Consider the following 24500-nt stretch of genomic DNA (forward strand, 5'->3'; position numbering starts at 1 on the left):
CACTGAGGGCTCTGAGGGGGTTATTATCCTAAAATACCTAATTTCGAGAACTTTCAACTACGTTGAACAAAAGGGATATCTCAAAATTTTAAGTCGATGTGTTTGGGAAAATGTGGATGTGAGAGGGGCGTTAGTCGCTATCCAATCACTTTCAACTATTAAAAAAGGCACTAGCCCTTTCAATTTCCAATTGAATGAGCCCTTTTGAAGTTTCTACGACAACACTTTCAATAAAAAACTTTATGTTTCCCCAGGGCATAACTTACAACCCTTGCCCTGAGGGCTGTTGGTGGAGGGGTTGTCATCTTTAAATACCTAATTTCCATAGCTTTTAACTACGTTGAATAAAATGGCTATCTAAAAATTTTGATTGGATGTGTTTGGGGAAAAGGTGGGCGTGAGAGGGGGGTTAGCTGCCCTCAAATCACTTTCAACTATTGTAAAGGGTACTAGCCCTTTGAATTTCAAATCGAATGAGCCCTTTTTCAAGTTTCTACGACAAAGATTTCAACAAAAAACCTTATATGCTCCCAGGGCATAACTTATAATCCTTGCCCTGAGGGTTTTGGGGGAGTGTCCTCCTCAAAAATGTATTTTCTATCCGGAAATCAACTACGCTGAACAAAATGGCTACCTCAAAATTTTTATTGGATGTGTTTGGGGGAATGATGGTTGTGGGGGGGGGGGCTTGTTGCCCTCCAATTACTTTCGACTATTAAAAAGGGCACAAGCCCTTTGAATTTCCAATCGAATGAACTTTTTTTGAAGTTTCTACGACAACGCCTTCTTTAAAAACCTTATATGCCCCCAGGGCATAACTTAAAACCCTTGCCCTGAGGGCTGTGGGGGAGTGTCCTCCTCAATTTTTTCATTATTTGGAAATCAACTACGCTGAACAAAATGGCTATCTCGAAATTTTGATTGGATGTGTTGGGAGGAAGGATGGGGGTGGGGGGGGGGGGCTAGTTGCCCTCCAATCACTTTTGATTATTAAAAAAGGCTCTAGCCCTGTGACTTTCCAATCGAATGAGTATGTTTTGAAGTTTCTACGACAACGCCTTCTATAAAAACCTTATTTGCCCCCAGGCCATAACTTAGAACCCTTGCCCTGAGGGTTGTGGCGAGTGACCTCCTCAAAAACATATTTTCTGTATGGAAATCAACTACGCTGAACAAAATGGCTATCTGAAAATTTTAATTGGATTTGTTTGGGAAAATAAAGGGCGTGGGGCGGGGGCTAGTTGCCTTCCAATCACTTTTGACTAATAAAAAGGGTACTAGCCCTTTGAATTTCCAATCGAATGAGCCTGTTTTGGAGTTTCTACGACATCGTCTTCTATAAAAACCTTATATGTCCCCAGGGCATAATTTAAAACCCTTGCCCTGAGGGTTGTGGGGGAGTGTCCTCCTTAAAAATATGTTTTCTATCTGGAAATCAACTACGCTGAACAAAATGGCTATCTCAAAATTTTGATTGGATGTGTTTGGGGGAATGATTGGCGTCGGGGGGGGGGGGGGGCTAGTTGCCATCCAATCACTTTCGACTATTAAAAAGGGCACTAGCCACTCCAATTTCCAATCGAATGAGCCCTTTTCAAAGTTTCTACGATAACTCCTTCGATATGAAGTGCCCGGGTATGAAAAAAAAAAAAACAACAACAACAACACATTGTGCCCGCATCGTTCTTTACTTAGGCAGCGCTAGCGCGCTGCCTATGAGTTCGCGTGTTTGTTTGAACCATATAATGACCTAGTTAATTATTAAGTAAATCATTTTTTTAATGTAAAGCTGAGACGGTATCCTATCAAGTTGGTATCCAGGGGGGGGGGGTAAGGAGGTTTTACATTTAAATGATAATGTCTCGAATTATTTTTTATTGAAAGCAGGGATGCCAAAAAGTAAATTTTTTTTTTTTTTAATTTAAAGCAGAGACGGCATCCTATCATGGTGGTATCCAGAGGGGGGCATAGGGAGTTATTATATTTAAGTGATAGTACCTTGAATTTTTTTCTATTGAAAGCAGGGATGCCAAAAAGTATTTTTTTTTTCAATTCAAAGTAGAGACGGTATTCTATCAAGGTGGTATCCAGAGGGGAGGGGGGGGGTCGGGAGGTATTATATTTAAATGATAATATCTCAAATTTATTTATTTTTTAAAGCAGGGATGCCAAAAAGTTAATTATTCTTTTAATTTAAAGCTGAGATGGTATCCTTTTAAGGTCGTATCTAGAGGGGGGGGGGTAGGGAGGTATTACATTTAAATGACAATATCTTGATTTTTTTTATTGAAAGCAGGGATGCCAAAAAGTTAATTTTTTTTTTAATTTAAAGCAGAGACGGTATCCTATCAAGGTGGTATCCAGAGTGGGGGCATAGGGAGTTTTTATATTTAAGTTATAGTACCTTTATTTTTTTTTTTTTTTTTAAAGCAGGGATGCCAAATTTTTTTTTAAAATTGAAAGTGGAGACGGTATTCTATCAAGGTGGTATCCAGAGGGGGGGGGTAGGGAGGTACTATTTAAATGATAATATCTCAAATTTATTTATTTTTTAAAGCAGGGATGCCAAAAAGTTAATTATTTTTTTAATTTAAAGCAGAGACGGTATCCTATCAAGGTGGTATTCAGAGGGGGGGGGGGGGTACGGAAGTATTATATTTAAATGATAATATCTTTAATTTTTTTATTGAAAGCAGGGATGCCAAAAAATTATTATTATTTTTTTATTTAAAGCAGAGACGGATCTCATAGAATGTTATGTGACTGCTATAAAAAAAATGCAAAAGGGAGTGTGAATGGAGGTGAGAAACTTTTAAGGGAATATGCTAGTTTGGTCATTACCAGTAGCTATTAGGTGCAGTATTCTGTAAAAGTGTACTGTCAATGAGTAGAGAAAGTAAATTTGTAAATTTAAGCTGTGATTTGAGAAAGGCTGGTAAAAGCATTAATGTTTGCGGTCAACGTTGATCACGCCAGTGGTGCGCCGCCAACATCTTGCCGGCGGCGCGCCGCCACTGCTGTTTTTGGCCCCGCCTCCGCCGGTCTTCCCTCATCGGCGCGGTGCCGGGGTCTATATAGGGTTTCGATGGAAGGGGTTGTCGTATAAACTTTGATTGAACATAGAAAGTTTTAGTGCCCTTGTTATAAAACAAAAGTGATCAAAGGGCACCCAACCCCCAAACTCTTTTCCCCCAAATGCATCAGATCAAAATTTTGGGATAGAAATTTTGTTCAAAATAATTCAAAGGTCGAATAACTATTCCTTCCGGGGTTGACACACCTCCTAGTCTCCGTGAAAGTTCTATACATTTTGCAATTTGCCCATCGTTAACATATAAGGATTATTATTGGAAAACAGAGCATGTTTGATCAGGGTTTCCAAAAAGGCTTAGGGTATTAAGTTGAAACTTTATGGAAATGTTGAGGGAGACACCGAACTTAAAATCAAACTTAAAACGAACAAAACTCCTTACAAACAAGAGTTTGGTTACTGGCCCCTTCCCTAACTGTAAAGTCTATAGCTTACTGTGTCATTTTAGCTTTACTGAAAACAAATTATATTACAAATATGTTTCTTTTGTACTTACAACGTTGAAAATAAAAATTACAGTGAAATAAAATCTTGCATTGCTGAGCTTTCAGCAATTAATAGGAAAAGCTCATATTCAGTTTTATTCAGTGTGTTCTGTTTAATTTTATTAGTTATTTCCAAGGGCCGTTCAAGACAAATATAGTTTTCAGGTAGGGAAGCGGGCAATAGCCAAACTCTTGTTTTGTTGGAATTTTTGTTCGTTTTAAGTTTGATTTGAATATTCAGTTTAAGTTTTACTCGTTTTAATATTTAGATAGCTTTATACCGACCTTCACTCAAATCCTTAACACCTCCAATACCTCTTTACGAACTCTTTTTTTATACCCTTTTAACACTTTTTTTTAATTCGATTTTTAACTTATGATATTATGTGCCGTTTTAGGATCCTAAATTTTTACCTTTAATGTATGACAAAATTTGATTTGATATGACATTATTTTAGCTACTTTAATTTATTTTTTTATATGTTTATATTTCTTTTTTTAATGTTTTGGTGTCCCTAATTCTAATTAATTGATTTGCATGTGATCGTTGTTGTTTACTTTATGTTCTTTTTTTACATCACAAACTTATATTCAGCGATTTATCGCTTGTGAAAAGCTGAAAAATAAAGCCTTATTCTATTCTATGTAAACAATGGACAAAGTTCACAACTTGCAGCCCTTCCCCCGGGGACTGGGGGATCATTTTACACATAAAGACATAGTTATTAGATTTTTCTACTATGCTGAACAAAATTGCCATCTCAAAATTTTGATCGGGTGACTTTGGGGAAAAAATTAGCGTGGGAGGGGGCCTAGTTGCCCTCCTTGTTTTTGTCACTTCAACTCTCTCGCGATATTCTAGTTCCACTGGGTCTATACAATCACCCTTGAAAAAAAAACTCGCATCTGTGATTCTTTCTTCTGGAAAGAAAAAATCCACATTTTTGCAGATGGGAGCTTGAAACCTATACAGTAGGGTTCTCATATATGCTGAATCTAACAGTGGGATTTTCATTAAAATTCTATGACTTTTAGGGGTTTCCTCCCTTTTTCGAAAATAAGGCAAATATTGTAAGGCTCGTAACTTTTGATGGGTAAGATTAAACTTGATGAAACTTGTATATTAGAAATCAGCATAAAAATCCAATTCTTTTGATGTATATATTGGTATCAAAATTTCGTTTTTTAGAGTTTCGGTTACTATTGAGCCGGGTCGCTCCTTACTTACAGTTCGTTACCACGAACTGTTTGACCATGCATAATCCAAAAGCATATCATTTTTAGAATCTGGTAAAAGTCTCAAATAAACAAACAAACATCAGGTAGCCCATCAGAAACAATCTGTTTTAGATGGTCAATTGAGGAAAAGAGACCTTGAATATTCAACTGGAGCACTGAAAAATATCCAACCCGTTTGGCAGCATTCCTTACATCAGAAACATTTTTACTCATTACTGAGGGGTTCATTGTTGTCAAATCACTATTAACATGCCTAATAGAATTATTAATCATGGTTACAACGTCTAACGGGTTATTTTCTAGCTCGAAAAGTCGCCCTTCAAGGGGTAAATTATCCCTAGAAGCACATCAAACTGGGGGCGTGCCTAATTTGCCAGTAGATAATTTCAGAGACCACACTGCCTTTCCATGACGATAAATAAAAGATCAAATAGGGATAAAATCCTTTTGAATAGATAGTGTTTAACAAACAGTGATAGAAATTCAAAAAAAATACCAGATATTTCGGTCACATATACAGTGACCGTCATCAGTAGTAAAACTGTTACTACTGATATCTTCTACTACTACTACATTAGTAGTAGTGTTTTACTTACTATACACACTGGTTTTGTTACGGTTGCCGAGTGCGCCGCGCTGGGTTTTGTTTGTATATTTCTACATATTCCTTAAACTGTCAAGAATGTCCTGTTTCCAAGCGCTAATTCCATTTATTGATTCGTCTGCCTTGGCGAAAAAGTCTCTATTCAGTATAAGACAAAGTTCCCTAATGGTTGTCTAGCTCAACAGGTAGAAGCTTTCAGTTAAGAGTGTACGTATAACTGTTTAAAAAATAGACATGAAATGCTTACACAAAATTTTTTTCATATTTACATATTAAAATTTTAATTCTTATTCATTTTTACGAATTAGCGAACCTACACCTGGACTCCCGGGCGCCCATAAGCTGAATTCCAGGGGGGGGGGGCAAACCTCGTTTAATTGGCACTCTTAATGCTATATAATAGAAATCTCAGAACAAAAATATAAAAATAAGGCAGCATCATTTAGCCAGGGGGGAGGGTGGGAGCCCCCCCCCAGCCCCCACATATGGGCGCGCACGCCTGGACTTGATCCAGAGCTTTTTTATATTTATTTCATGCGAGGGGTCTGATCATGAACGACGTTGGCACACTGTATTATTTATTTATTTGTTTTAGACCAGGGCACATCGTATCAAAGGAGTTTTAGAAACTTCGAAAAGGGCTTATTCAATTGGAAATTGAGAGGACTAGAGCCCTTTTTATAGTCGAAAGTGATTGGAGGGCAACCAACCCCCCTCCCACGCCTATCATTTTACCAAACACATCCAGTCAAAATTTTGAGATGACCATTTTGTTCAACGTAGTTTAAAAGTCCGGAAATATGTCTTTGGGGATGATACCCCCCCCCCACAGCCCTCAAGGCAAGGGCTGTAAGTTATGCCCCGGGGCATTTAAGGTTTTTGTGGAAGGGATGCTGTATAAACTTTAGAGGAAGCTCATTTGGTTGTAAATTGGAAGTTTTAGTTCCCTTTTAAGAGTCATAAGTGACTGAGGATACCTAGACCCCCTGACTACCCCTCTTTTCACCAAACGATTCTGATTGAAATTGTGATATCACAACTTTGCTCAAAATAGTCCAAAGAACACATAACAATGCCTCTAGGGTTGATACAACCCCACAGTTCCCTGGGGATACGGTTGTAACTCATACCCTGGGGGTATACAAGGTTTTTATGGAATGGTTGGTCGTATAAACTTCAGATGGGCTTCATTTGATTTGAATTCGGAAGTTATAGTGCCCTTTTGAAGAGTCAAAAGTGATTTTAGAACACCCCCCCCCTCACGGTCATCCTTTCCTCAAAGACATCCAATCAAAAATTGGAGACACCTCCGCCTCCACAGCTCTCAGGACAAGGGTTGTAAGTTATGCCCTGGGTGGTCGTATATACTTCGGAGGGGACTCATTAGATTGGTCATCAGAATTTAGAGGGGCCTTTTTAAGAGCCAAAGTGATCAAGAGGGCAGATACCACCCCCAACCCCCCATACAAACACACGTCGTGTTTTCCCAAAATGCATCCAATGGAAATTTCGAGACAATCATTTGATTCAAAATAGTCGAAATATCATATAACAAGGCTTTTGAGGTTGAAGCAAACCTCCTGGGCCTGGGGGTAAGGGTTGTAAGTTATGCCCCGGGGGTACTAAGGTTTTTATGGAATGGATGTTGTACAAAATGTAGAGGAAGCTCATCTGGTTGAAAATTGGAAGTTTTAGTTATCTTTTGACAGTTAGTCAAAACAGTCAAAAGTGATGGAGGGCATTTAGACCCCCCCCCCGTTTCAACAACCCCTCTTTTCACCAAACGTATATGATTGAGATTATGAGATAGTGATTTTGTTCAAAATAGTCCAAGAACATATAATAATGCCTTTAGGGTTGACACACACCCCCAGCGCTCTGGGGATAGGGTAGAAAGTTATGCCATAAGGGCATATAAGATTTTCTTGGAATGGGTGGTCCTATAAACTTCAGATGGGGCTCATTTGATTTGAAATTGGAAGTTATAGTGTCTTTTTTAAAAGTCAAAGTGATTTGAGGGCAACCAGCCCCCCCCCCTCCAAGCTTATCATTTTCGTTAACATATCCAATCAAAATTTGGACATTGTAATTTTGTTCATCCTATTTGAAGGGTCCGGAAATTATACGTGTGAGGAAGACCCCCCCCCCCTCCCCTCCTACAACTCTCAGGGAAAGGTTTGTAAGTTATGCCCTAGGGACATATAAGGTTCTTATAGAAAGGGTGGTCGTATATGCTTTAGAAAGGACTAATTGGATTGGTAATCAGAAGTTCCAGTGCTCTTTTTAAGAGTCAAAAGCGATCAGACCGCCCCCCCCCCCACACACACATCCGTCGTGTTTTTCCGAGATGTATCCAATAGAAATTTGAGATAGTCCTTTTATTCAAAATGGTCCAAAAGTCATATAACAAGGCTTTTGGGGTTTATACAAACCACCAGAGCCCGAGAACGATGGTTGTAAATTATGCCCATGGGGTATTTGAGGTTCTTATAAAAGGGACGGTTGTATAAACGTTTAAGGTGACTCATTTCGTTGAAATTAGAAGTTCAAGTTCCCTTATAAGAGTCAAAAGTGATGGAGGTAAACTATCCCCCCCCCCCCAACTACCCCTCTTTTCACTAAACGTATCTGATTGAAATTATGCGATGGCAATTTAGTTTAAAATAGTCCAAAGAACATATAACATTGCCTCTAGGTTTTTTTTCTAACACGGAACGTCTGGGGGGGGGGGTCTTTAGCCCTTAGATCCCCCACACCTTTCGGTACGGCCCTATATATGTAGCCTAAAAAGTAAATAGAAATGTGTAGTTTTATTTCAGCTGTCATAAGCTATTGTGTCCTTAGGTTAGATTCTTTTACAGTTCACTTCTGCTATACCACTACTTTCTTTGATTTTTACTTCCAAGGTCTTCATTTTACTGAGGATATTAACTTGTAAATGTGTCAAAAAGCTCAAGTCAAGTGATTGCTACTGTCTCTCTGGGTTTAAATGTTGGTTTTGTTTACGATTTTCTAGCCTACCCACTCTTCATCTTTTTAAAGATTACGAGTACAACATGGCCTAATGAGGCACGCTTTTTTATCGAGTAAACAATCATTGAGGAAAGATTTTCTTTTAAAAAAGGCTTTTGAGGTATAGTTTACACCGATTAATCACTATTATGGTCATTATTCCTTTGGTTATGAAGTCGGATGATTCTGAGCTGACGAGGGTGAGAAATATCTATTTTAACCAGAAGGTGGGATTCTAGGAAGAATTTTCCTATCCCCTCCTGTTTGTTGGTATGTTTATTTGCTGTATAACAATTTTATTGTTATTGTAGGTAGAATATACTTTAAACGTTCATGTGGTATGGAAGGATTTAAAAACACCAGAAAGGGTACAAACGTTGCAGCCCAAGCTACAGCAATTAGCACCGCTTTGGTAAGTTTTTTTCTGCATAGTTGTCTTCATACACACTAGCTGCATCTAATTGCCAGGGTACCACTGAAGATTTACAGTTGCCGTATCTTTAACACTTCTGAACTAATCAGAGCCAACGATATTACGATTTAATACTATAGGCAACGCAATCTAGCGTTGCCTATAGTATTAAATTATAAAAAAACAAGTTTTTTCAACTGAAAATAAGGAGCAACATTAAAACTTAAAACGAACAGAAACTATTACGTATATGAAGGGGATTGCCCCCTCCTCGACACCTCGCTATTTGCGCTAAAGTTTTTAGTACTTTTAAAAAAGCTTCTTATTGTTCAAATTAAAAGACCCTTGTGTTTAAGGAGTCGTGTTTTAATAATTTGGTCAAAAATAGAACATTATCGGTAATAGTGAGGTGGTGAGGAGCGGGAGTCCCCTTCATACACGTAATAATTTCTGTTCGTTTTAAGTTTTAATGCTGCTCCTTACTTTCAGTTGAAAAAACTTGTTTTTTAAATTTTATTTCTGATCGTTTTTAAGTAATGCCAGGAAATCTGGCCCCACCTCCACGGAGAAATCCTCCTACCCGCGGAAACATCCTTTAGACAATTCAATCCCGATGAAAATTTACACCGGACAATTACCCTTAACAACTCCACGCGTAAATTTTAGACGGAGAAGAGAAAGCAAGACATTTCAAAAGAATTTTGTATAGGAACTCTGGCCAATTCCCCCAGTGTATAATTTCTCCTGATAAGTTCAACCCCTGGAAACTTCCCTCCCCATAGAAAATTTCCCGTGGAAAAACCCCCAGCAAAAAATTAGCCCCCACCCGAAAATTTATACATATTTCACAATAACAAATACTGTCTGTATAAACTGGACAAATTTTGTGACTGAAAGACCTTTCCCTTGGGGCTGGAGGGGGGTCATGTTATATCCAAAGGCATAGTTATTGGGCCTTTCAACTATGATGAGCAAAATAGCTATCTCAAAATTTTGATCGGCAAAAAATACAAAATTCCACATTTTTTCAGATAGGAGCTTGAAACCACTACAATAGGGTTTTCTGATACACTGAATAAGATGGTGTGATTTTCATTAAGATTTTAATACTTTTAGGGGGTGTTTTCCCCTTTTTCGAAAATCAGGCAAATTTTCTCAGACTCGTAGCCTTAATCGGAAAGACTAAACTTAGTGACACTTATAGATATTTAAAATCAGCATAATAAGAAGGATTCTTTTGATATATTTATTAATATCAAAATTCCGTTTTTTAGAGTTTGGGTTGCTATTGATCCGGGTCACTCGTTGCTTACAGTTCGCTACCACGAACTGTTTGAAAGAGCCAACAAAATCAAAACATGGTAAAGTTGTAGAATAGCGGCTCTCCTAGAGGAGACATACCAAAACAAAAAAGGGATAAATTTTTAGATTGTGAATTTTATACTCATTTCTATGGTTTTGTTCGCGTTTCTATGAGCCTATATTCTACACCTTTACCCAAAACGCCCTATATGCATGCTGGTTGTCAAAAAAGCGTATCAGCAATATCTTACGAACGGCTGAGTTTGTTAAGTTAAATCCTCAGGGTACGTTGAGGTGGATTTTGAAGTGATCAGAAGTCAGCCCCCCATTGACATTTATAGATGTTCCCTCTCCTCAACACTGATCGAAATTATAAAAATGTCATTTTGTTTAAATTAGTAAAAAGGTTGATACTTACGTGTTATCCTGACCACACTCAAGAAGTGAAGTTAGTTAACCATAATAAAATATACCTAAATATGATCAAAATACAATACTTTTGTAACAAAATTTTGGAAACTACAGCAGAGAATTATTGAAAGCAGGCCACCCGGAGCGCATTATATTAAATACTTAACTTAACCAACTCTATTTATTAAATGGCTAATTAAAATTTACCTCCATAGTAGTTTATCTCACCCTGTCTGAGCTGATTATCTGAGACTGCACACAAAAAAACTGGTTTTAAACAGATCAAACTTCTTGTGTGCTCGGGAGAACACGTAAGTACCAAAGGTTCTAATAACTGTGTCTCCAGGGATGTCCCCTCCCCCCACAGCCACCAGGACAGAGATTATAAATAATACAATTTGCCCCTTGTTTGCATACAGGGTTTATCATCGGGATAAGGGGGAATGTTAGATTCTGGGTCTGTCCAAATAGACTAAGGGTATTAAGGTGAAACTTCGGGGAATGTCGAGGGGTATGTTGAGCTAAACCAAAAGAGACTCTGTGTATCAAGTTTATCAAAACGGTTAATCTGCAATATATTAGGGGTGGCTGAGGCTATTAAGAGGTATGTCGAAAAGTGATCGGAAAATAACTAACCCCCCGACTCAAGTCCTCTTTAAGCTGCAGTGCCCCAAAAGAAATCCAATCAAAATTTTGAAATAGCCATCTTGTTCAAAATAACCTAAAGTGGAAATAACTATGCCTCTGGGGATGACATACCCCTCCCCCCTCCCCCGACTGCCCCTAGGGCAAGGGCTGGGAGTTATGCAAGTTGTCCGTTATTTACATCTAAGGTCTTCTATTGGGAAAAGAGGGCATGTTTGAACCTGGGTCCCCCAAAAAACCTTAGACTCCTTAGGTGAACTTTGAGAAAGTCTTCACGGGATCTTGAACAAAATCAGAACACACTATAGGCAGCATGGTTGTCAAAAGGACCTATCAGCAATATGTATGGAACGGCTGTGGGTCTTAAGTTGAAACATACTTCAGTGCAGGTGGAGGGGGATATTGAAGAGTGATTGACGGGTAATCAGTGCTCTTTTCCCTTTTTGGATGTGCCCTCTCCCCCCCCCTTAACACAGATTAAAATTTTGAAAAGGTATTTTGTTCAAAATAGTGAAAACGTCTAACACTTATGTCTCCAGGGATGCCATGCCCCCACACCCCCCGGGGAAGGAATGTAAATTATGCAATTTACCCATTTTTACATGCAAGATTCATCGTTAGAAGAGGAGAAAATGTTTGATCCTTGGTGTGTCCGTGGATCCTAAGGGTGCCGAGGGGAAATTTGGTGGAATGTGGAGGGGTAATTTGAACTAAATCAAAAGACACTGTGTGTCTTTGCGGATATGCAATATATTATCACCGGGTAAGTGGTATTAGCTTGAAAGTTACAGGGCCACTACTACTGCTGTTATGACTGCAAGTGCGACTACTTGCGACTGCGACTAAGATTACTTGTGACGGTGACTAATTTCAGGAAATATAAAGGAGGATATTGAACAAAGTCAAAACGCACTATGTTCATGCTGCTTGTCAAAAGCACGGATCAGCAATATCTTAGGAACGGGTTGAGGTATTAACCCAAGTTAAGAATTTCAGGGCATGATGAGAGGACGTTGAAATGTGATGGGAAGGAAACCGGATATTAAGGCGAAACTTCAAGAAATGTCGCGGGGATGTAGAATTCAATCAAAACACTGTGCATTCAGGTTATCAAAAGGGCGTATCTGCAATATCTTAGGAACGGTTAAGGGTACTAACATAAAATTTTCAGGGCAGCGCTACTACAGCTGCGACTACGTGTGAATACTGCTTGCAACTGTGGCTACTTCGACTTCGACTCAAAATATAGGAGTGAAAAATGATCACAGGGGAACCAGATTCCCTCCCACGCCCTTTTTAGCTCCCCTGCCCACAAAGGCATCCGATCAAAATTTTGAGATTTTGTTCAAAATAGTCTAAAGGGCAAGTAACTGCCTTTAGAGATGATATGGCCCAATACAGCACCTGAGGCAAGTGTTGTTAGGTATACAAGTTGTCCATTGTTTACACATAGGGTACGGAATTGGGAAAGACGGGCTGTTTGATCCCGGATCTTCAAAAATGCCTGGGGTGATGAGGTCTGAAGCTAAGAGAGGAAAGGAAATAATAAATGATAAAAAAACCAAAAAAGGGTGAGAAAACGAGGATTTTCTGAGGTGAAACTTACGAAATATTGAGGAGGATGTTGAGCAAAAGCAAAACACACAATGTGCTTGCTGATTGTCCAAAGGGAGTATCAGCAATATCTCAGGAACGGCTGAGGGCGTTGGGCTAAGTTGAAGCTTTCTATATATATTGAGGGAGATGTTGAAAGCAATTGGAGGGAACCCAACCCTCCCTCTTGCTTATTTTGAATCTCCCTCCCCTAAACACATGACAATTTTGAAATAGCCATTTATTCAAAGTAGCCAAAAAATCAAATTACTATTCCTCCAGGGATGTCATGTCCTCATAGCCTCGGGACAAGGATTGTAAACTATGTAATTTCCCTATTGTTCACGTACATAATTTATCATTGATAAAATTTATCTCAACGTCATCCTCCATATACCTTGAAAATTTCAACTGGGTACCATTGGCCATTCTTAGAGATATTTGAAATACGTTCTTTTGATAAATGGGCCGCATGTAGTGTCTTGGCAAGTTTCACAACCCTCCCCCCCGCCTGAATATTCTCTGAAAGTTTCAACTTAATACCCTTAACGCCTCGTAAGATATTGCTGATATTCCATTTAGACAACCTTGATACAAATGGTGTATTTTGGTTTTGTTCAACATACTACCCGATATTTCCTAAAAATTTCTACTTGACAATGTTAGCCTTTCCTGAGATGTTACCGATAAGTCCTTTTGACAATCGAGATGCCCATAGTGTCCGAAGTTCAATATTCCCCTCAGCAATATCCGAAAGTTTCAACTTTATAGCCATTAACTGTTCTTGAGATACCAAAGATATGCTATTTTCACAACCTGGATGTGCTTTTGATGCGCATTCGCTTTAAACAATACAATTTACAGTTCAAATGCTTTAAAGGTAGTTGGCCAATAAAATGTGGAATAGACCATGCTTAAGTTCCCTGATCGTTGATAGCCTTTTTGTGCTCATATTTAAATAAAGGACCTTTCAAGGGATTTTTATTTTACGTAAGCTGTTATCCCATATTGAATATTATACGAAAGAAGAATCCCACGATTGGGCGTTTAATATCAGCTCTTTGTGCTGAATCTCCTGATAAGGGTTCCAATTTTTCCTGGGCAAGTGGTTTTGCGATTACGCCTCAAAACAACCGCGGAACTTTTCTCCTATATTATGTAGTGCTTTTAAAACTTTCCAGTGGAAGGGAAGATCTCAAAAAAAAAAAATTACACCTTCACAAATGACTAAAATAAATTTTATGCAAAACAGTAACTTTCTGAGAGAATTTCGCGAACGTTTCAACTTTTCCAGTTTTAGTTCTTGTGTTTGATTAAATAAAAAAAAACAAAGTTTTTTTTAACTGAAAGTAAGGAGCAACATTAAAACTTAAAACGAAGAGAAATTATTCCGTATATGAAAGGGGCTGTCCCCTCCTCAACGCCTCGCTCTTTACGCTAAAGTTTTTTATTGTTTAAAAAAATGAAGTAGTGAGACAGTCAAACTTTAACCTAAAGAGCGAGGTGTTGAGGAGAGGACAGCCCCTTTCATATACGGAATAATTTCTGTTCGTTTTAAGTTTTAATGTTGCTCCTTACTTTCAGTTAAAAAAACTTTTTTTTTAAATTTAATTTTTGAAAGTTTTTCAATTGATGCAGGTTTAGATTCTGGCTCACCGTACATGAATAATTAAAACAAAATTTACATATTAATTTTACTTTTATTTGGTTTAATGGCTTCCTCGAAAGTTGTTTAATTTTATTTACGAACGTTTTTATTAGTAATAAATATACGTATATTCGGGAGTTCGCCCCCTAGTCAATACCTCGCTCTTTAGGCTAAAGTTCGAATTTTGTTCCAATTCTTTAAAAATGACCCCTTAATCACAAAGGCCGTTAATTAGAATGAATAGCTCTTATGAAAGTACTAAAAAATCTTTGGCTTAAAGAGCGGGGTATTGACTAGGTGGCGAACCAAATCATATACGTAATAATTTCTGTTCGGTTTAAGTTTTGATGTTGCTCCTTACTTTCAGTGGAAAAATTGTTTTTTTTATATTTAATTTCTGATAGTTTTTTAAATAATGCTGGGAAATCCGGCGCCCCCTTCATAGCCAGTGGCGTATCCAGGATTTTATTTCGGGGGGGGGGGGGCGGGCGTCATTCTACCTTTTTATAGCAGTCATGTGAGCAAGAAAATTATCTATTATAGTACAAGATTCCAGGCGGGGGGTATGGGGGGGGGGGTAGCTAGGTAAAGAAATGAAAAGTACACACTTGTCATGAGTATTTCTAGTTGTATACTGTTTTTGTTTGAGAATGGATGACAAAATTTTGCCAACAAAGTAAGAATTAAAAAAAAAGTTAGAAGCAGTGAGAGTTTATATTTTGGGCGAGTAGATGTTTTGGAACTGCCACGAAGTGGCAGAATTTAGAAAATATAAAAAAAAGAAGTGCATTATTCATTATATTTGCCTATGGGACCCTTGTTTTAGCGAACCAAATAAATAAAAAATAATATTATATCACACATTGGTACCCAGATATTGGGTTTAAAGGGTTGGGGGCCTCAATCTACCTAATATAGCGCCCTTTGAAGTAAGGAATTGTCAGATGTTAACATCACCTACAGAGGATGGAGATCGATTGATATTTAAAAAACAGAATCAACTGAGCTTAAAGAAACGAGCAACTAAAGACTACCTAACCTCTCACAGTAACAGCCGCCGGTCTTTTTTGGCTGCAAATCGATCAAAAACTTGGTCAGCATTGACCTGGATATCATGGTTCAGGGTCATTTGAGCTAGTCCATTCAGACGCTCTTCGCCCGTTGAGCTCTGCAGATAGGTTTTGAATTGCTTAAGACAGCTAAAGCTCCTCTCAGCAGAAGCGGTAGTCACTGTTAATGTCTGAAAAATCGTCAAAAGCCTTTGAATGCATGGGGAAAATTTTGCATCGCATGACGCAAGAGTCGAAGCAACAGTTGATGGTTTCTCAGACATTCCGAGCCACTTCTGTTTCCAAAGGACTAACTCACATTCGAGCGCACCTCTACCCCCCGTGAAATCCCTCGTAAACAGCAACAGCAACAGCATTCACAAATTCATTAATATTTAATGACTCGCTGTTAGCTGGCAAAAGCCTTCCGATCTTGAAAGATGCCTCCTGATGGCGCCAAAATCTTTGATCAAGTTCTTCAATAAGTGAAGCAAAGTAAGGTTCGAACAATGACTCACGATAAGAAACCTTGATGGACTCATTATCGTTGATGGACCTTCGGCGGATAGACCTTGGAACAGCCGGAGCCACATTTAACTCTTGTGCAAGCTCGCAGGCTTTCTGAAAAATTGTTTCAAAATTATTTTGTTTAGACTGTAGTGAAGTATCAGAGCATAGCTTAATATGCCAACAGCACTCAACTAAGTCTAAATCTTCGGCTTGCAGCGCCTTAGAGACAGAGAGTATTATGGCACTTACAAACTCTAGCATAGCCATCATGAACATAAAACTAAATTTGGTTGCTGCTGAAACCAACGCATTCGCTTTTGAAATAACTTCCGTATCGCACCATATGCTACCAACTATTTCCTCAAGTACGGAAATAATCGCACAATACAAAGACATAAAAACTAAAATGCAATCATGACGCTCCACCCATCTCGTTTTACACAACTTCACAAGCTTCCTCACAGGACTATCGCGACAAATGACAGCAACCGCTTCTACAAACATATTCGTTCTTTTTGGTGAGGATGATAAAAATGATATAATCTGCTGTATAGTAGCAAAGGTTGACCTAACAAGTCCTACCCTACTAGTTTTACATAAAGCCAAATTTAAGCTGTGCGATGCACAGTGGGTGTAGATCACATGCAGATATTTTTTCCTAATTTCTGCCTGTGCACCAGAATAGCAGCCTGACATATTGCTGGCCCCATCAAAACCAACCCCCATAAATTTCTCCATTTTTAAGCCGAACGCAATGCATTGGCCGATGATTTGTTCCGCTACTGCAGAGCCGGTGAGATTTCCACAAACATAAAACTCGAGAAACCGCTCTTCAAGTAAAGCACGAGTTTCATATTAGTATCTGACTACAAGAACTAACTAGAACTAATTAGGCTTGTCAGCATGTATATAAATAACTGTACAACGAACCTGAAGAATCCTTTGATGCTATATGCTGACGACTGCAAGCTCCTAGGACTGGCCCAGAACGACCTAAATCTGTCAACTATGCAAGAAGATCTGGACAGACTATGTAGATGGTCATCGGATTGGTGTCTACAGTTCAATGCCTTAAAATGCAAAGTTCTACATCTTGGACGGAATAATCCAAAACTTGCATATCACATAGGAGACGTCCAGCTTGAGACAGTCAGTGAGGAGAAGGACCTGGCGGTTGTTGTTGACAATGAGCTGAAGTTTCACTGCCACACACGAGCTCAAGTTGCAAAAGCAAACCAAGCCCTTGGCCTCATAAAGCGAACATTTACCACCAGGAAGTTGGGAGTGATTACGAAACTGTACAAAGTCATGGTCTGTCCTCACCTGGAATTTGGCATGACCCTGGCTTCTCTGTACTATAAGATGGATGTGAAAGTACTTGAGAGTGTCCAAATAAGAGCAACTAAGCTTATCTCTGCACTCCAAGACAAATCTTACAAGGAACGTCTCACCTTACTTAAACTCCCTACCTTAGTATGCCGTAGGAAAAGAGGAGACGTAATAGCAACTCGTAAGTTGCTAGAAAATAACCTATTAAGTCATGTCTTTTTCCCGTCCTTCTCAACTACCACAAGAGGACACACCAAGAAGCTGCAGGTCCCCCGTTGCATCAAGTAAGAGCGCCAACAGTTCTTTTCAGTCCGTTCCGTCCCACTCTGGAACAGCCTATCTGAAGCCACTGTCCAATCTAAAACTCTAGATGCCTTCAAGAAAGAAGTTGATCAAGACTCGGCCAACGCCGAATGGAGGCTGAACTGGGATGTCAAATCATAACCTTGAAACACCACCAGCGAGATTTCTACAGGAGGCTCAACACCACCTTATCTTGCTGAACATGCGATTTAAGGTAATTTTCTTTCTTTCCTCCCATGTGACATTTCCGTTTCAATGCTTAGCTTACACTGGAATTATAGCAGCGTTTGAAACTTTGAATGAACTATTGCCTCTTAGTCCAATTCCTTATCGCAATTCATTCATTGCAGAGAAGCTAGTGCTTATAATTGCGGGGGTTAAATAGTGAGAAAAATTTCTTGACATCTTGTTTGATTACAGGAGGCGATTGCACGTTTGATGATAAAATAATGATATAAGCTTGCTGGAGAAATGGATAGCCATTTAACAAGAAATGAAAAAAAGAACGGGTGTTGCAAATAAATTAAAAGCGTGAATATTTCGGAACTTACTATATTGGCACTTAAAAAAAAGAAGAAAAGAAATTTCGGGGGGGGGCCGCTCCGCCCCCCCTAGATACGCTACTGTTCATAGCAATGTTCCATCCTCCATGGAAAGATCCTCCCACATAAGCCCCGACCCCCCACTACCAGAAACAGCCCCCCTCATGAAAACGTTGCATACTTCCCAATAACCATTACTATATGTAAACACTGGGTAAAGTTCATAACTTTCAGCCCTCCTCCCGGGGACTTTGGGGGATTAAGTCATCCTAAAAGACATATTTATTATATTTTCGACCATGCTAAACAAAATGGCTATCTCAAAATTTTGATCGGTTGACTTGGGAAAAAATAAGCGTGGGAGGGGGCTGGGCCTAGTTGCCCTCCATTTTTTTTCACTCAAAAAGGGCACTAGAACTTCTAATTTCTGTTCGAATGAGCCTCCCACGATATTCTAGGACCAATGGGTCGATACGATCACCCCTGAAAAAAATAATAAAAAAATAAACGCGCATCCGTGATCTTTCTTCTGGCAAAAAATACACAATTCCACATTTTTGCAGATAGGAGCTTGAAGCCTCTACAGTAGGGTTCTCTGGTATGCTGAATCTTATGGTGTGATTTTCATTAAGTTTCTATAGCTTTTAGGGGGTGTTTTCCCTTCTTTCGAAAATCAGGCAAATTTTCTCAGGCGTGTACTTTTCATTGGGTATTACTAAATTTGATGAAATTTATATATTTGAAATCAGCATTAAAATCTTATTCTTTTCCTTTATCTATTGGTATCAAGTATTCGTTTTTAGCGTTATGGTTACTATTGAGCCGGGTTGATCCATACATGTAGTTCTTTTCCAGGACCTCTTTGATGTAGATGTTACATTCATTGTGGCTTGGAAATATATCATGTTTTTACTGTTGATGTTCCTAGAAGGAACATCAGCAGTATCTGGTGTTTAAAAGGTTAAAGTTTTAAATTTTTCAAGCTTTCTGCATATCGAAATTCCATATTTCGAATCTCAGAGACGGAAAAAGAGCCACTGATGATCAAATTGCCGATGTATATTTGTAAGTTGGAATTCTTTGTGCAAACTACAAGCTCTCGGACACGACTTTGTGTGTTTAGAAGCTTAGGGTGTACCCAATTCTGGCCTTTAGAGAAGATTATCAAAACCTTCGGGGGGGGATAAGATGCTTACGGAGCTCTTCTAGAAGAATCCCCGCCCTATATGAAAGCATATTTAGCATATTCCCTTAACCTACTTTGGATTATTCTTATAATAAATTGGCACTAGTTGCCAATTTAAACCGTTGGTGGGAGTAGTAATTCAATACTCGTGTTGGTAGATTAATTTTAGTATTTTAAACTATCCGTGCTCTGTTTTATATTCTCTTTGTTCTTCTTTATAGAAAGCCATTGAAATTGGTGTAAAACAAGTACGCGTCAAGATTTCTGGATTGGGGCCTGGTAGAATGGTAAGTTTTGATTTCTGTTTGTTTCATATGCTAATTCACTCTTCAATTGGGATGAAATTTCATTTGGGATGATTACACAGCTTCATGATTTTAATTGATCCTAAGTTGTTCTTATATTGTTGTTCCGTGCCGAAAAAAATTTTCTCGCTTGATCCACTCGGCTTACCATCCCATTATTTTTGATCGGTTTTCCTTCATATCCCCTTGGGTTTTTCTACTATTTTTTTTAGTAATGTGTTAGGGCCGGGATTATAATATCTTTTTCATAGGAAGGGGGGCAAAGTGGGCTGTTCTCCTTTCTCCCATAAATTGGCCTACAACTTAAGTCATGAAAAGAAAACTTGAAGGTCCTTGGGCTCCTTTATTTACATACCAATCTTTATTCAGAGGCTTTTCACCTATAAAATGTTTCTTTTTCGTTAGTTTGTGTCTTTTACTCCATAAGTGAACGTGTTTGCAGTGTGAGTCAACGAAAAAATAAATTGATGCGCATTAGGCAGCGTTGTTCTCTGATACCTGGGTTGCAACTCCCCCTCCCTCTCAGGTCTGGCTTTAAAGTGTTTTAGTGATTATAATTTGTTCATGCTGCAGTACTAAACCCCAGTCTCCTTTAGTCCTATTCCTTTCCTCTTTTTTTAAGATAAACTGAGTATTGAGTCCTAACATTTGAAATTGAATGAAGAGTTGATTAATGAAAACTCAAACCCCAACGAAACACTTATCTGTAGTGCCTAAAAACATTTTGATTGATAAAAACCTTGGTCCTCTAAAAGGAGGGTCTGAGTCATTAATTTGCTTTATTTTTTGGTGGGATATGGACATACAGACAAATGTCGAATCCCACATGAAAAAAAAATATTTCCTAATAATTTTAATGAACTTTTGGGAGCATGAAGGGCTTGATTTACTAACGGACTTAAGTAGGCAATTGGCCTAGAACCCACTGATATCTGGGGGTTCATTGATGCTAATTAGTCCTACTGTAAAATAGTGATGTTTCTCTTTTGTTAAGAAGGGCTGTTTTATTTTGTATCAAGCTTAATACGAAGTCAAATTTAAAGAAATTTAAGCTTGGTGATTGAAATACACACTAAAATATAATTTCATAAGTATATACCACTGTCAAAAAAAAAAAAACATTTGATGTATTTTTCCTTATTAATGTATTTTAATTCAATACCATAATTATGTTGAGTCCTTTTCCTTGGAACTTTTTAATTTATTCATTTAAGATTATTATTTAACTGAAATTTCTCCAACTATTTGTTGAGTATATTGAGCTATTACTATGCAAAAGTTAAAAACGCAGTCCTGCACCATGTAATCACCAGAAAACGATTTTCGTTAATTTTTAATGGCCTTTCCTTTTTTCTTTCTTTTTCTTTCGCTATGTTTGTTCCGTTTCTCTAGTTGAAGTTAACTTCGAAAAGAACTGACTTTCAATGGCCAAATCTCTGTTTTTACGAGTAAAAGGTAACAAAACAGTCACAACTTACCATCTCATTATCCTCCTTCCTTGAACGAAATTTGAATTATTTCATAAGCTTCTGCTGACTTTTAATGCAAAAACAAAACATCTACTTAGGCAAAGTTAATAAATAGCACGTTAGAAAAAAAAACTTTAAAACAGCAAAGTCACATTCACAAGGACATCTTTTGGGCTGATTGTAAGGGAGTAAGGACTACTAGTTGGCATTGCGGTTACTCTATTCGTCCTAGAAGAAATGGCGAAACGACTTGTGTCTCCCCCCCCCTGTACTGAAAAATTGGTGGAAGTTATAATTACAGTGTTTTGTTCATTTTTTTCCTCTGGTGAATATATTGAACGGGTTATTGTAGAACATCGCAAACCAGCTCATATAAGAGCAAATCATAAGTACTACAAAGTTTTGTGAGATTTTTTTGTGGGGGAGGGGGCAACTGGTGACACCATTGTGTTAAAAACCAATTATTTTTTAGTTAGGGAGAGTTTAAGAATCGGATGTCGGATTTGATGTATTTACAAACCTTAGTATGCTGATTTTTATCTTCTTCGCTTCTTGAGTTGGGGCCCTTTTTTTTTATCTGGGTGAACTGCTATTATTTTGCTTACTGCTGCTAATTAAATTTATAAACTTGAGCAAAAGTTTATTTGAAAGGAAATGTAGAGCTGAACAAACCCATGTCACAAAATTTTGATTGTGGCAAGTGGTTATGAGAAAAACTATTTATCTCAGTACCAGATAGAGTTCAATTATCAAATACTGGATTATCGGATTTTGTGTGTTTAAACCAATATACGCCAATTTTTAACCCCTTGGCTTGGGTCCTGTGGTGGCGAAATGGGTACGACCTTATCTTGATAATACGCAGAGGTGGGGTGGAAGGGGCACCTTCACCGGGCTCTAAAATTTTAGGGGCGCAAAATTTCAAATAAATAATCCTGATCAAGATTTGCTAGATGTTTTCTAGAGAAATTGCTGACGGATTGTTCTGGGTACTCTGCTGACTGACCGTATTTCAAACAGTAGGCTGTACGAAAAATGTGTTTCAATACCGCTTTCTAGGGCTATAATGAAAGAAAGGTTGAGGTGGCTAGGATACGTTGTGTGGATGAAGGATGACAGATTACCGAAGATTGTCCTTTTCGGCCGACCGTCTAGGGCTAAACGGAAATCAGGTCGTTCTCATCTGGGGTGGGAGGACGTCATAAAGAAAGATTTAAAGGAAATGGGAACTTCCTAGGAGCGTGTAGAAAGGGAGGCTCTGAATGGAGCTTTTCAGGAATACCGTAGAAGATCAGGATCCTCCATAGTATTGGGTGGTCTATTGAGTCGAAAACTTTTTCAAAGTGGACGAACAAGAAATATCGACGTTGCCTCCACTCGTTTGATTCCTCAAGCATGGCGTGCAGTGTGAATATCAGATCCGCGCAAGATCTTTCTGGTCGGAAACCATCTTACTCCTCGCCCAAATTCGGGTCTAAGGCAGCTTAAAGTCTTGTCCGGATGATTAGACAGAAGAGTTCCGGGTATCGAGAGGAGGTTGATGCCTCTGTAATTGCCACAGACTGTCGCGTCTCCTTTTTTGAAAAATTTATTAACGGTTCCTGCTCTCCAGTCTTTGGGGACTTTATCATTTTGCCAGAGGAGGGAAAAGAAGCCTAGCCACACCGAAAGGGACCTGTGGATTGATGAATTGACCATTTCTCCAGATATACGGTCACTACCCGGAGATTTTCCATTCTTCAGCTTATTTGAGGCTGAAAGGATCTCATTCGTCGTTGGCTCGTATTCGTTAATGATGAGATTCAAAAATGGGCTGACCAGAATATCTGGTTGAACAGAAGGTGACGGGCGATTGAGAAGGCTTTCGAAGTAATCCGCCCATCTATTTTTCCGGTCATCTGGATCAGTTAGTAGTCTTCCGTTTTCCTTTTTTACTGGTCCATCTTGCACGTTGGTCTTCATAACGATTTCTTTAGTTAGGCGGTACACAGCTCTCGTGTCACCACGTCGGGCTGCCTCTTCTACCTTTCTTGCTTTTTCATTGAGGTGCTGTCGCTTGTCTGATATAGCATTTTTCTTCACTTCTTTGTCCATCTCTTTATACGCTATGTCTTTCGTGACATCACCAGATGGATCATTACTGGTCATGCTCTATTTTATTTTCTTGGGGTCTTCGATAAAGTCCCATGTCTTCTGAGATATCCACTGTTTCTTTATTGACTTTTTAAAGCCAAGAACCTCTTCAGCAGTTTCTGTGTAGTTCTGTTGTATAGTCGTCCAAGCTTCTTCCACGTCTTGTGGTATATCAGCAAGTGCCTCGAATCTGTTCGAGTTTAATGCTGAATTGTCTCCTACCATCCTTGTCTCTGAGCTTCTCCACGTCGAAATTTCTTGGTAATTTTGTTCGTTGTCGAGGTCCGTTGGAGCCGAGTTTCGACTTGAGTGTTGCTACAAGAAGTTCATGGTCCGACCCGATGTCCGCAGTTCTGTAACTCCTCATGTTTCTCAGACTAGTTCTCCACCCTCGTCGGATCAGAAAGTGGTCAATCTGATTTTTGGCAGTTTTGTCTGGGGATGTCCATGTATACTTATGGATATCTTTGTGCTCGAATAATGTACTAGCCTTGACTGAGTCTGACTAGCCTTGCACCATTTTCGTTGATAGTTCCAAGCCCGTGATGTCCCAACACCTCGGGACAATAAGATCTGTCCTGACCAACTTTCGCATTTAGGTCTACTTTTGGTCTACTAGTATGCTTGTGCGAAGACAAAAAAGAATGCCTTTCGTGCGAGAAGCACAGCCTTGGTAGTTTATCACTGAAAAACCCGCCTAATATTTCAAAGCAAGAAACTGTGCATCTGACACAAAAACTTCAGCTTGGTGGACAGATGAGCCCCATTACAAATCGCATTCATGCGACGAAATTGACCTTAAGCATAAAAGAAAGAAGATGACATCTCAATTTGAGCGCTGTGTGATAGGAAAATTTACAAGGGAGAATTTGAAGACTTTATCGAAAATGTTAATGACGATCTTTAAAAATCTGTTATTTGGCTCGTTATGACGCAAGGAGCGAAAACAGGTTTTCGCGTGAAATTGCATCTTTGCGTGAGCTGAAGGTAACAGCAAGAGCTTCCTTGCAAGAAAAGTGACTAATCAAATCGTTGGGCTCAATTGGCTATTAGGCCCTGTGAAGTCAGTGGCAACTACAGAGATACAGGCTGAAACTAAGATGTACGAGTAATTACTTCCCGTGAACTTGGTTTGGTACCGACATCTATTGTACATGATACCAGTTCCCCCCTTGCGATATAGAAACGCGTCCACTAGGCGTACATCAGATGGTTTTCCCGTCTGAATTGCC

The 24500-nt window shown here is 38.9% G+C and overlaps 1 protein-coding gene across 1 annotated transcript in view; it reads left to right on the forward strand.

Annotated features, from left to right (window-relative positions):
* Positions 1 to 24500, forward strand: part of mRpS11 (mitochondrial ribosomal protein S11) — a 59666-nt gene that overhangs the window by 17424 nt on the left and 17742 nt on the right. Inside the window, exons 3-4 of the mRNA XM_089106572.1 lie at positions 8743 to 8843; positions 19583 to 19648. Of these exons, the coding sequence (XP_088962698.1) occupies positions 8743 to 8843; positions 19583 to 19648 (167 nt within the window). The remainder of the gene's footprint in view (positions 1 to 8742; positions 8844 to 19582; positions 19649 to 24500) is intronic.

Source organism: Artemia sp. Qi Xiang Cuo, chromosome 21, assembly GCF_049724085.1.
Source record: "Artemia sp. Qi Xiang Cuo chromosome 21, ASM4972408v1, whole genome shotgun sequence".
NCBI lineage: Eukaryota > Metazoa > Arthropoda > Branchiopoda > Anostraca > Artemiidae > Artemia > Artemia sp. Qi Xiang Cuo.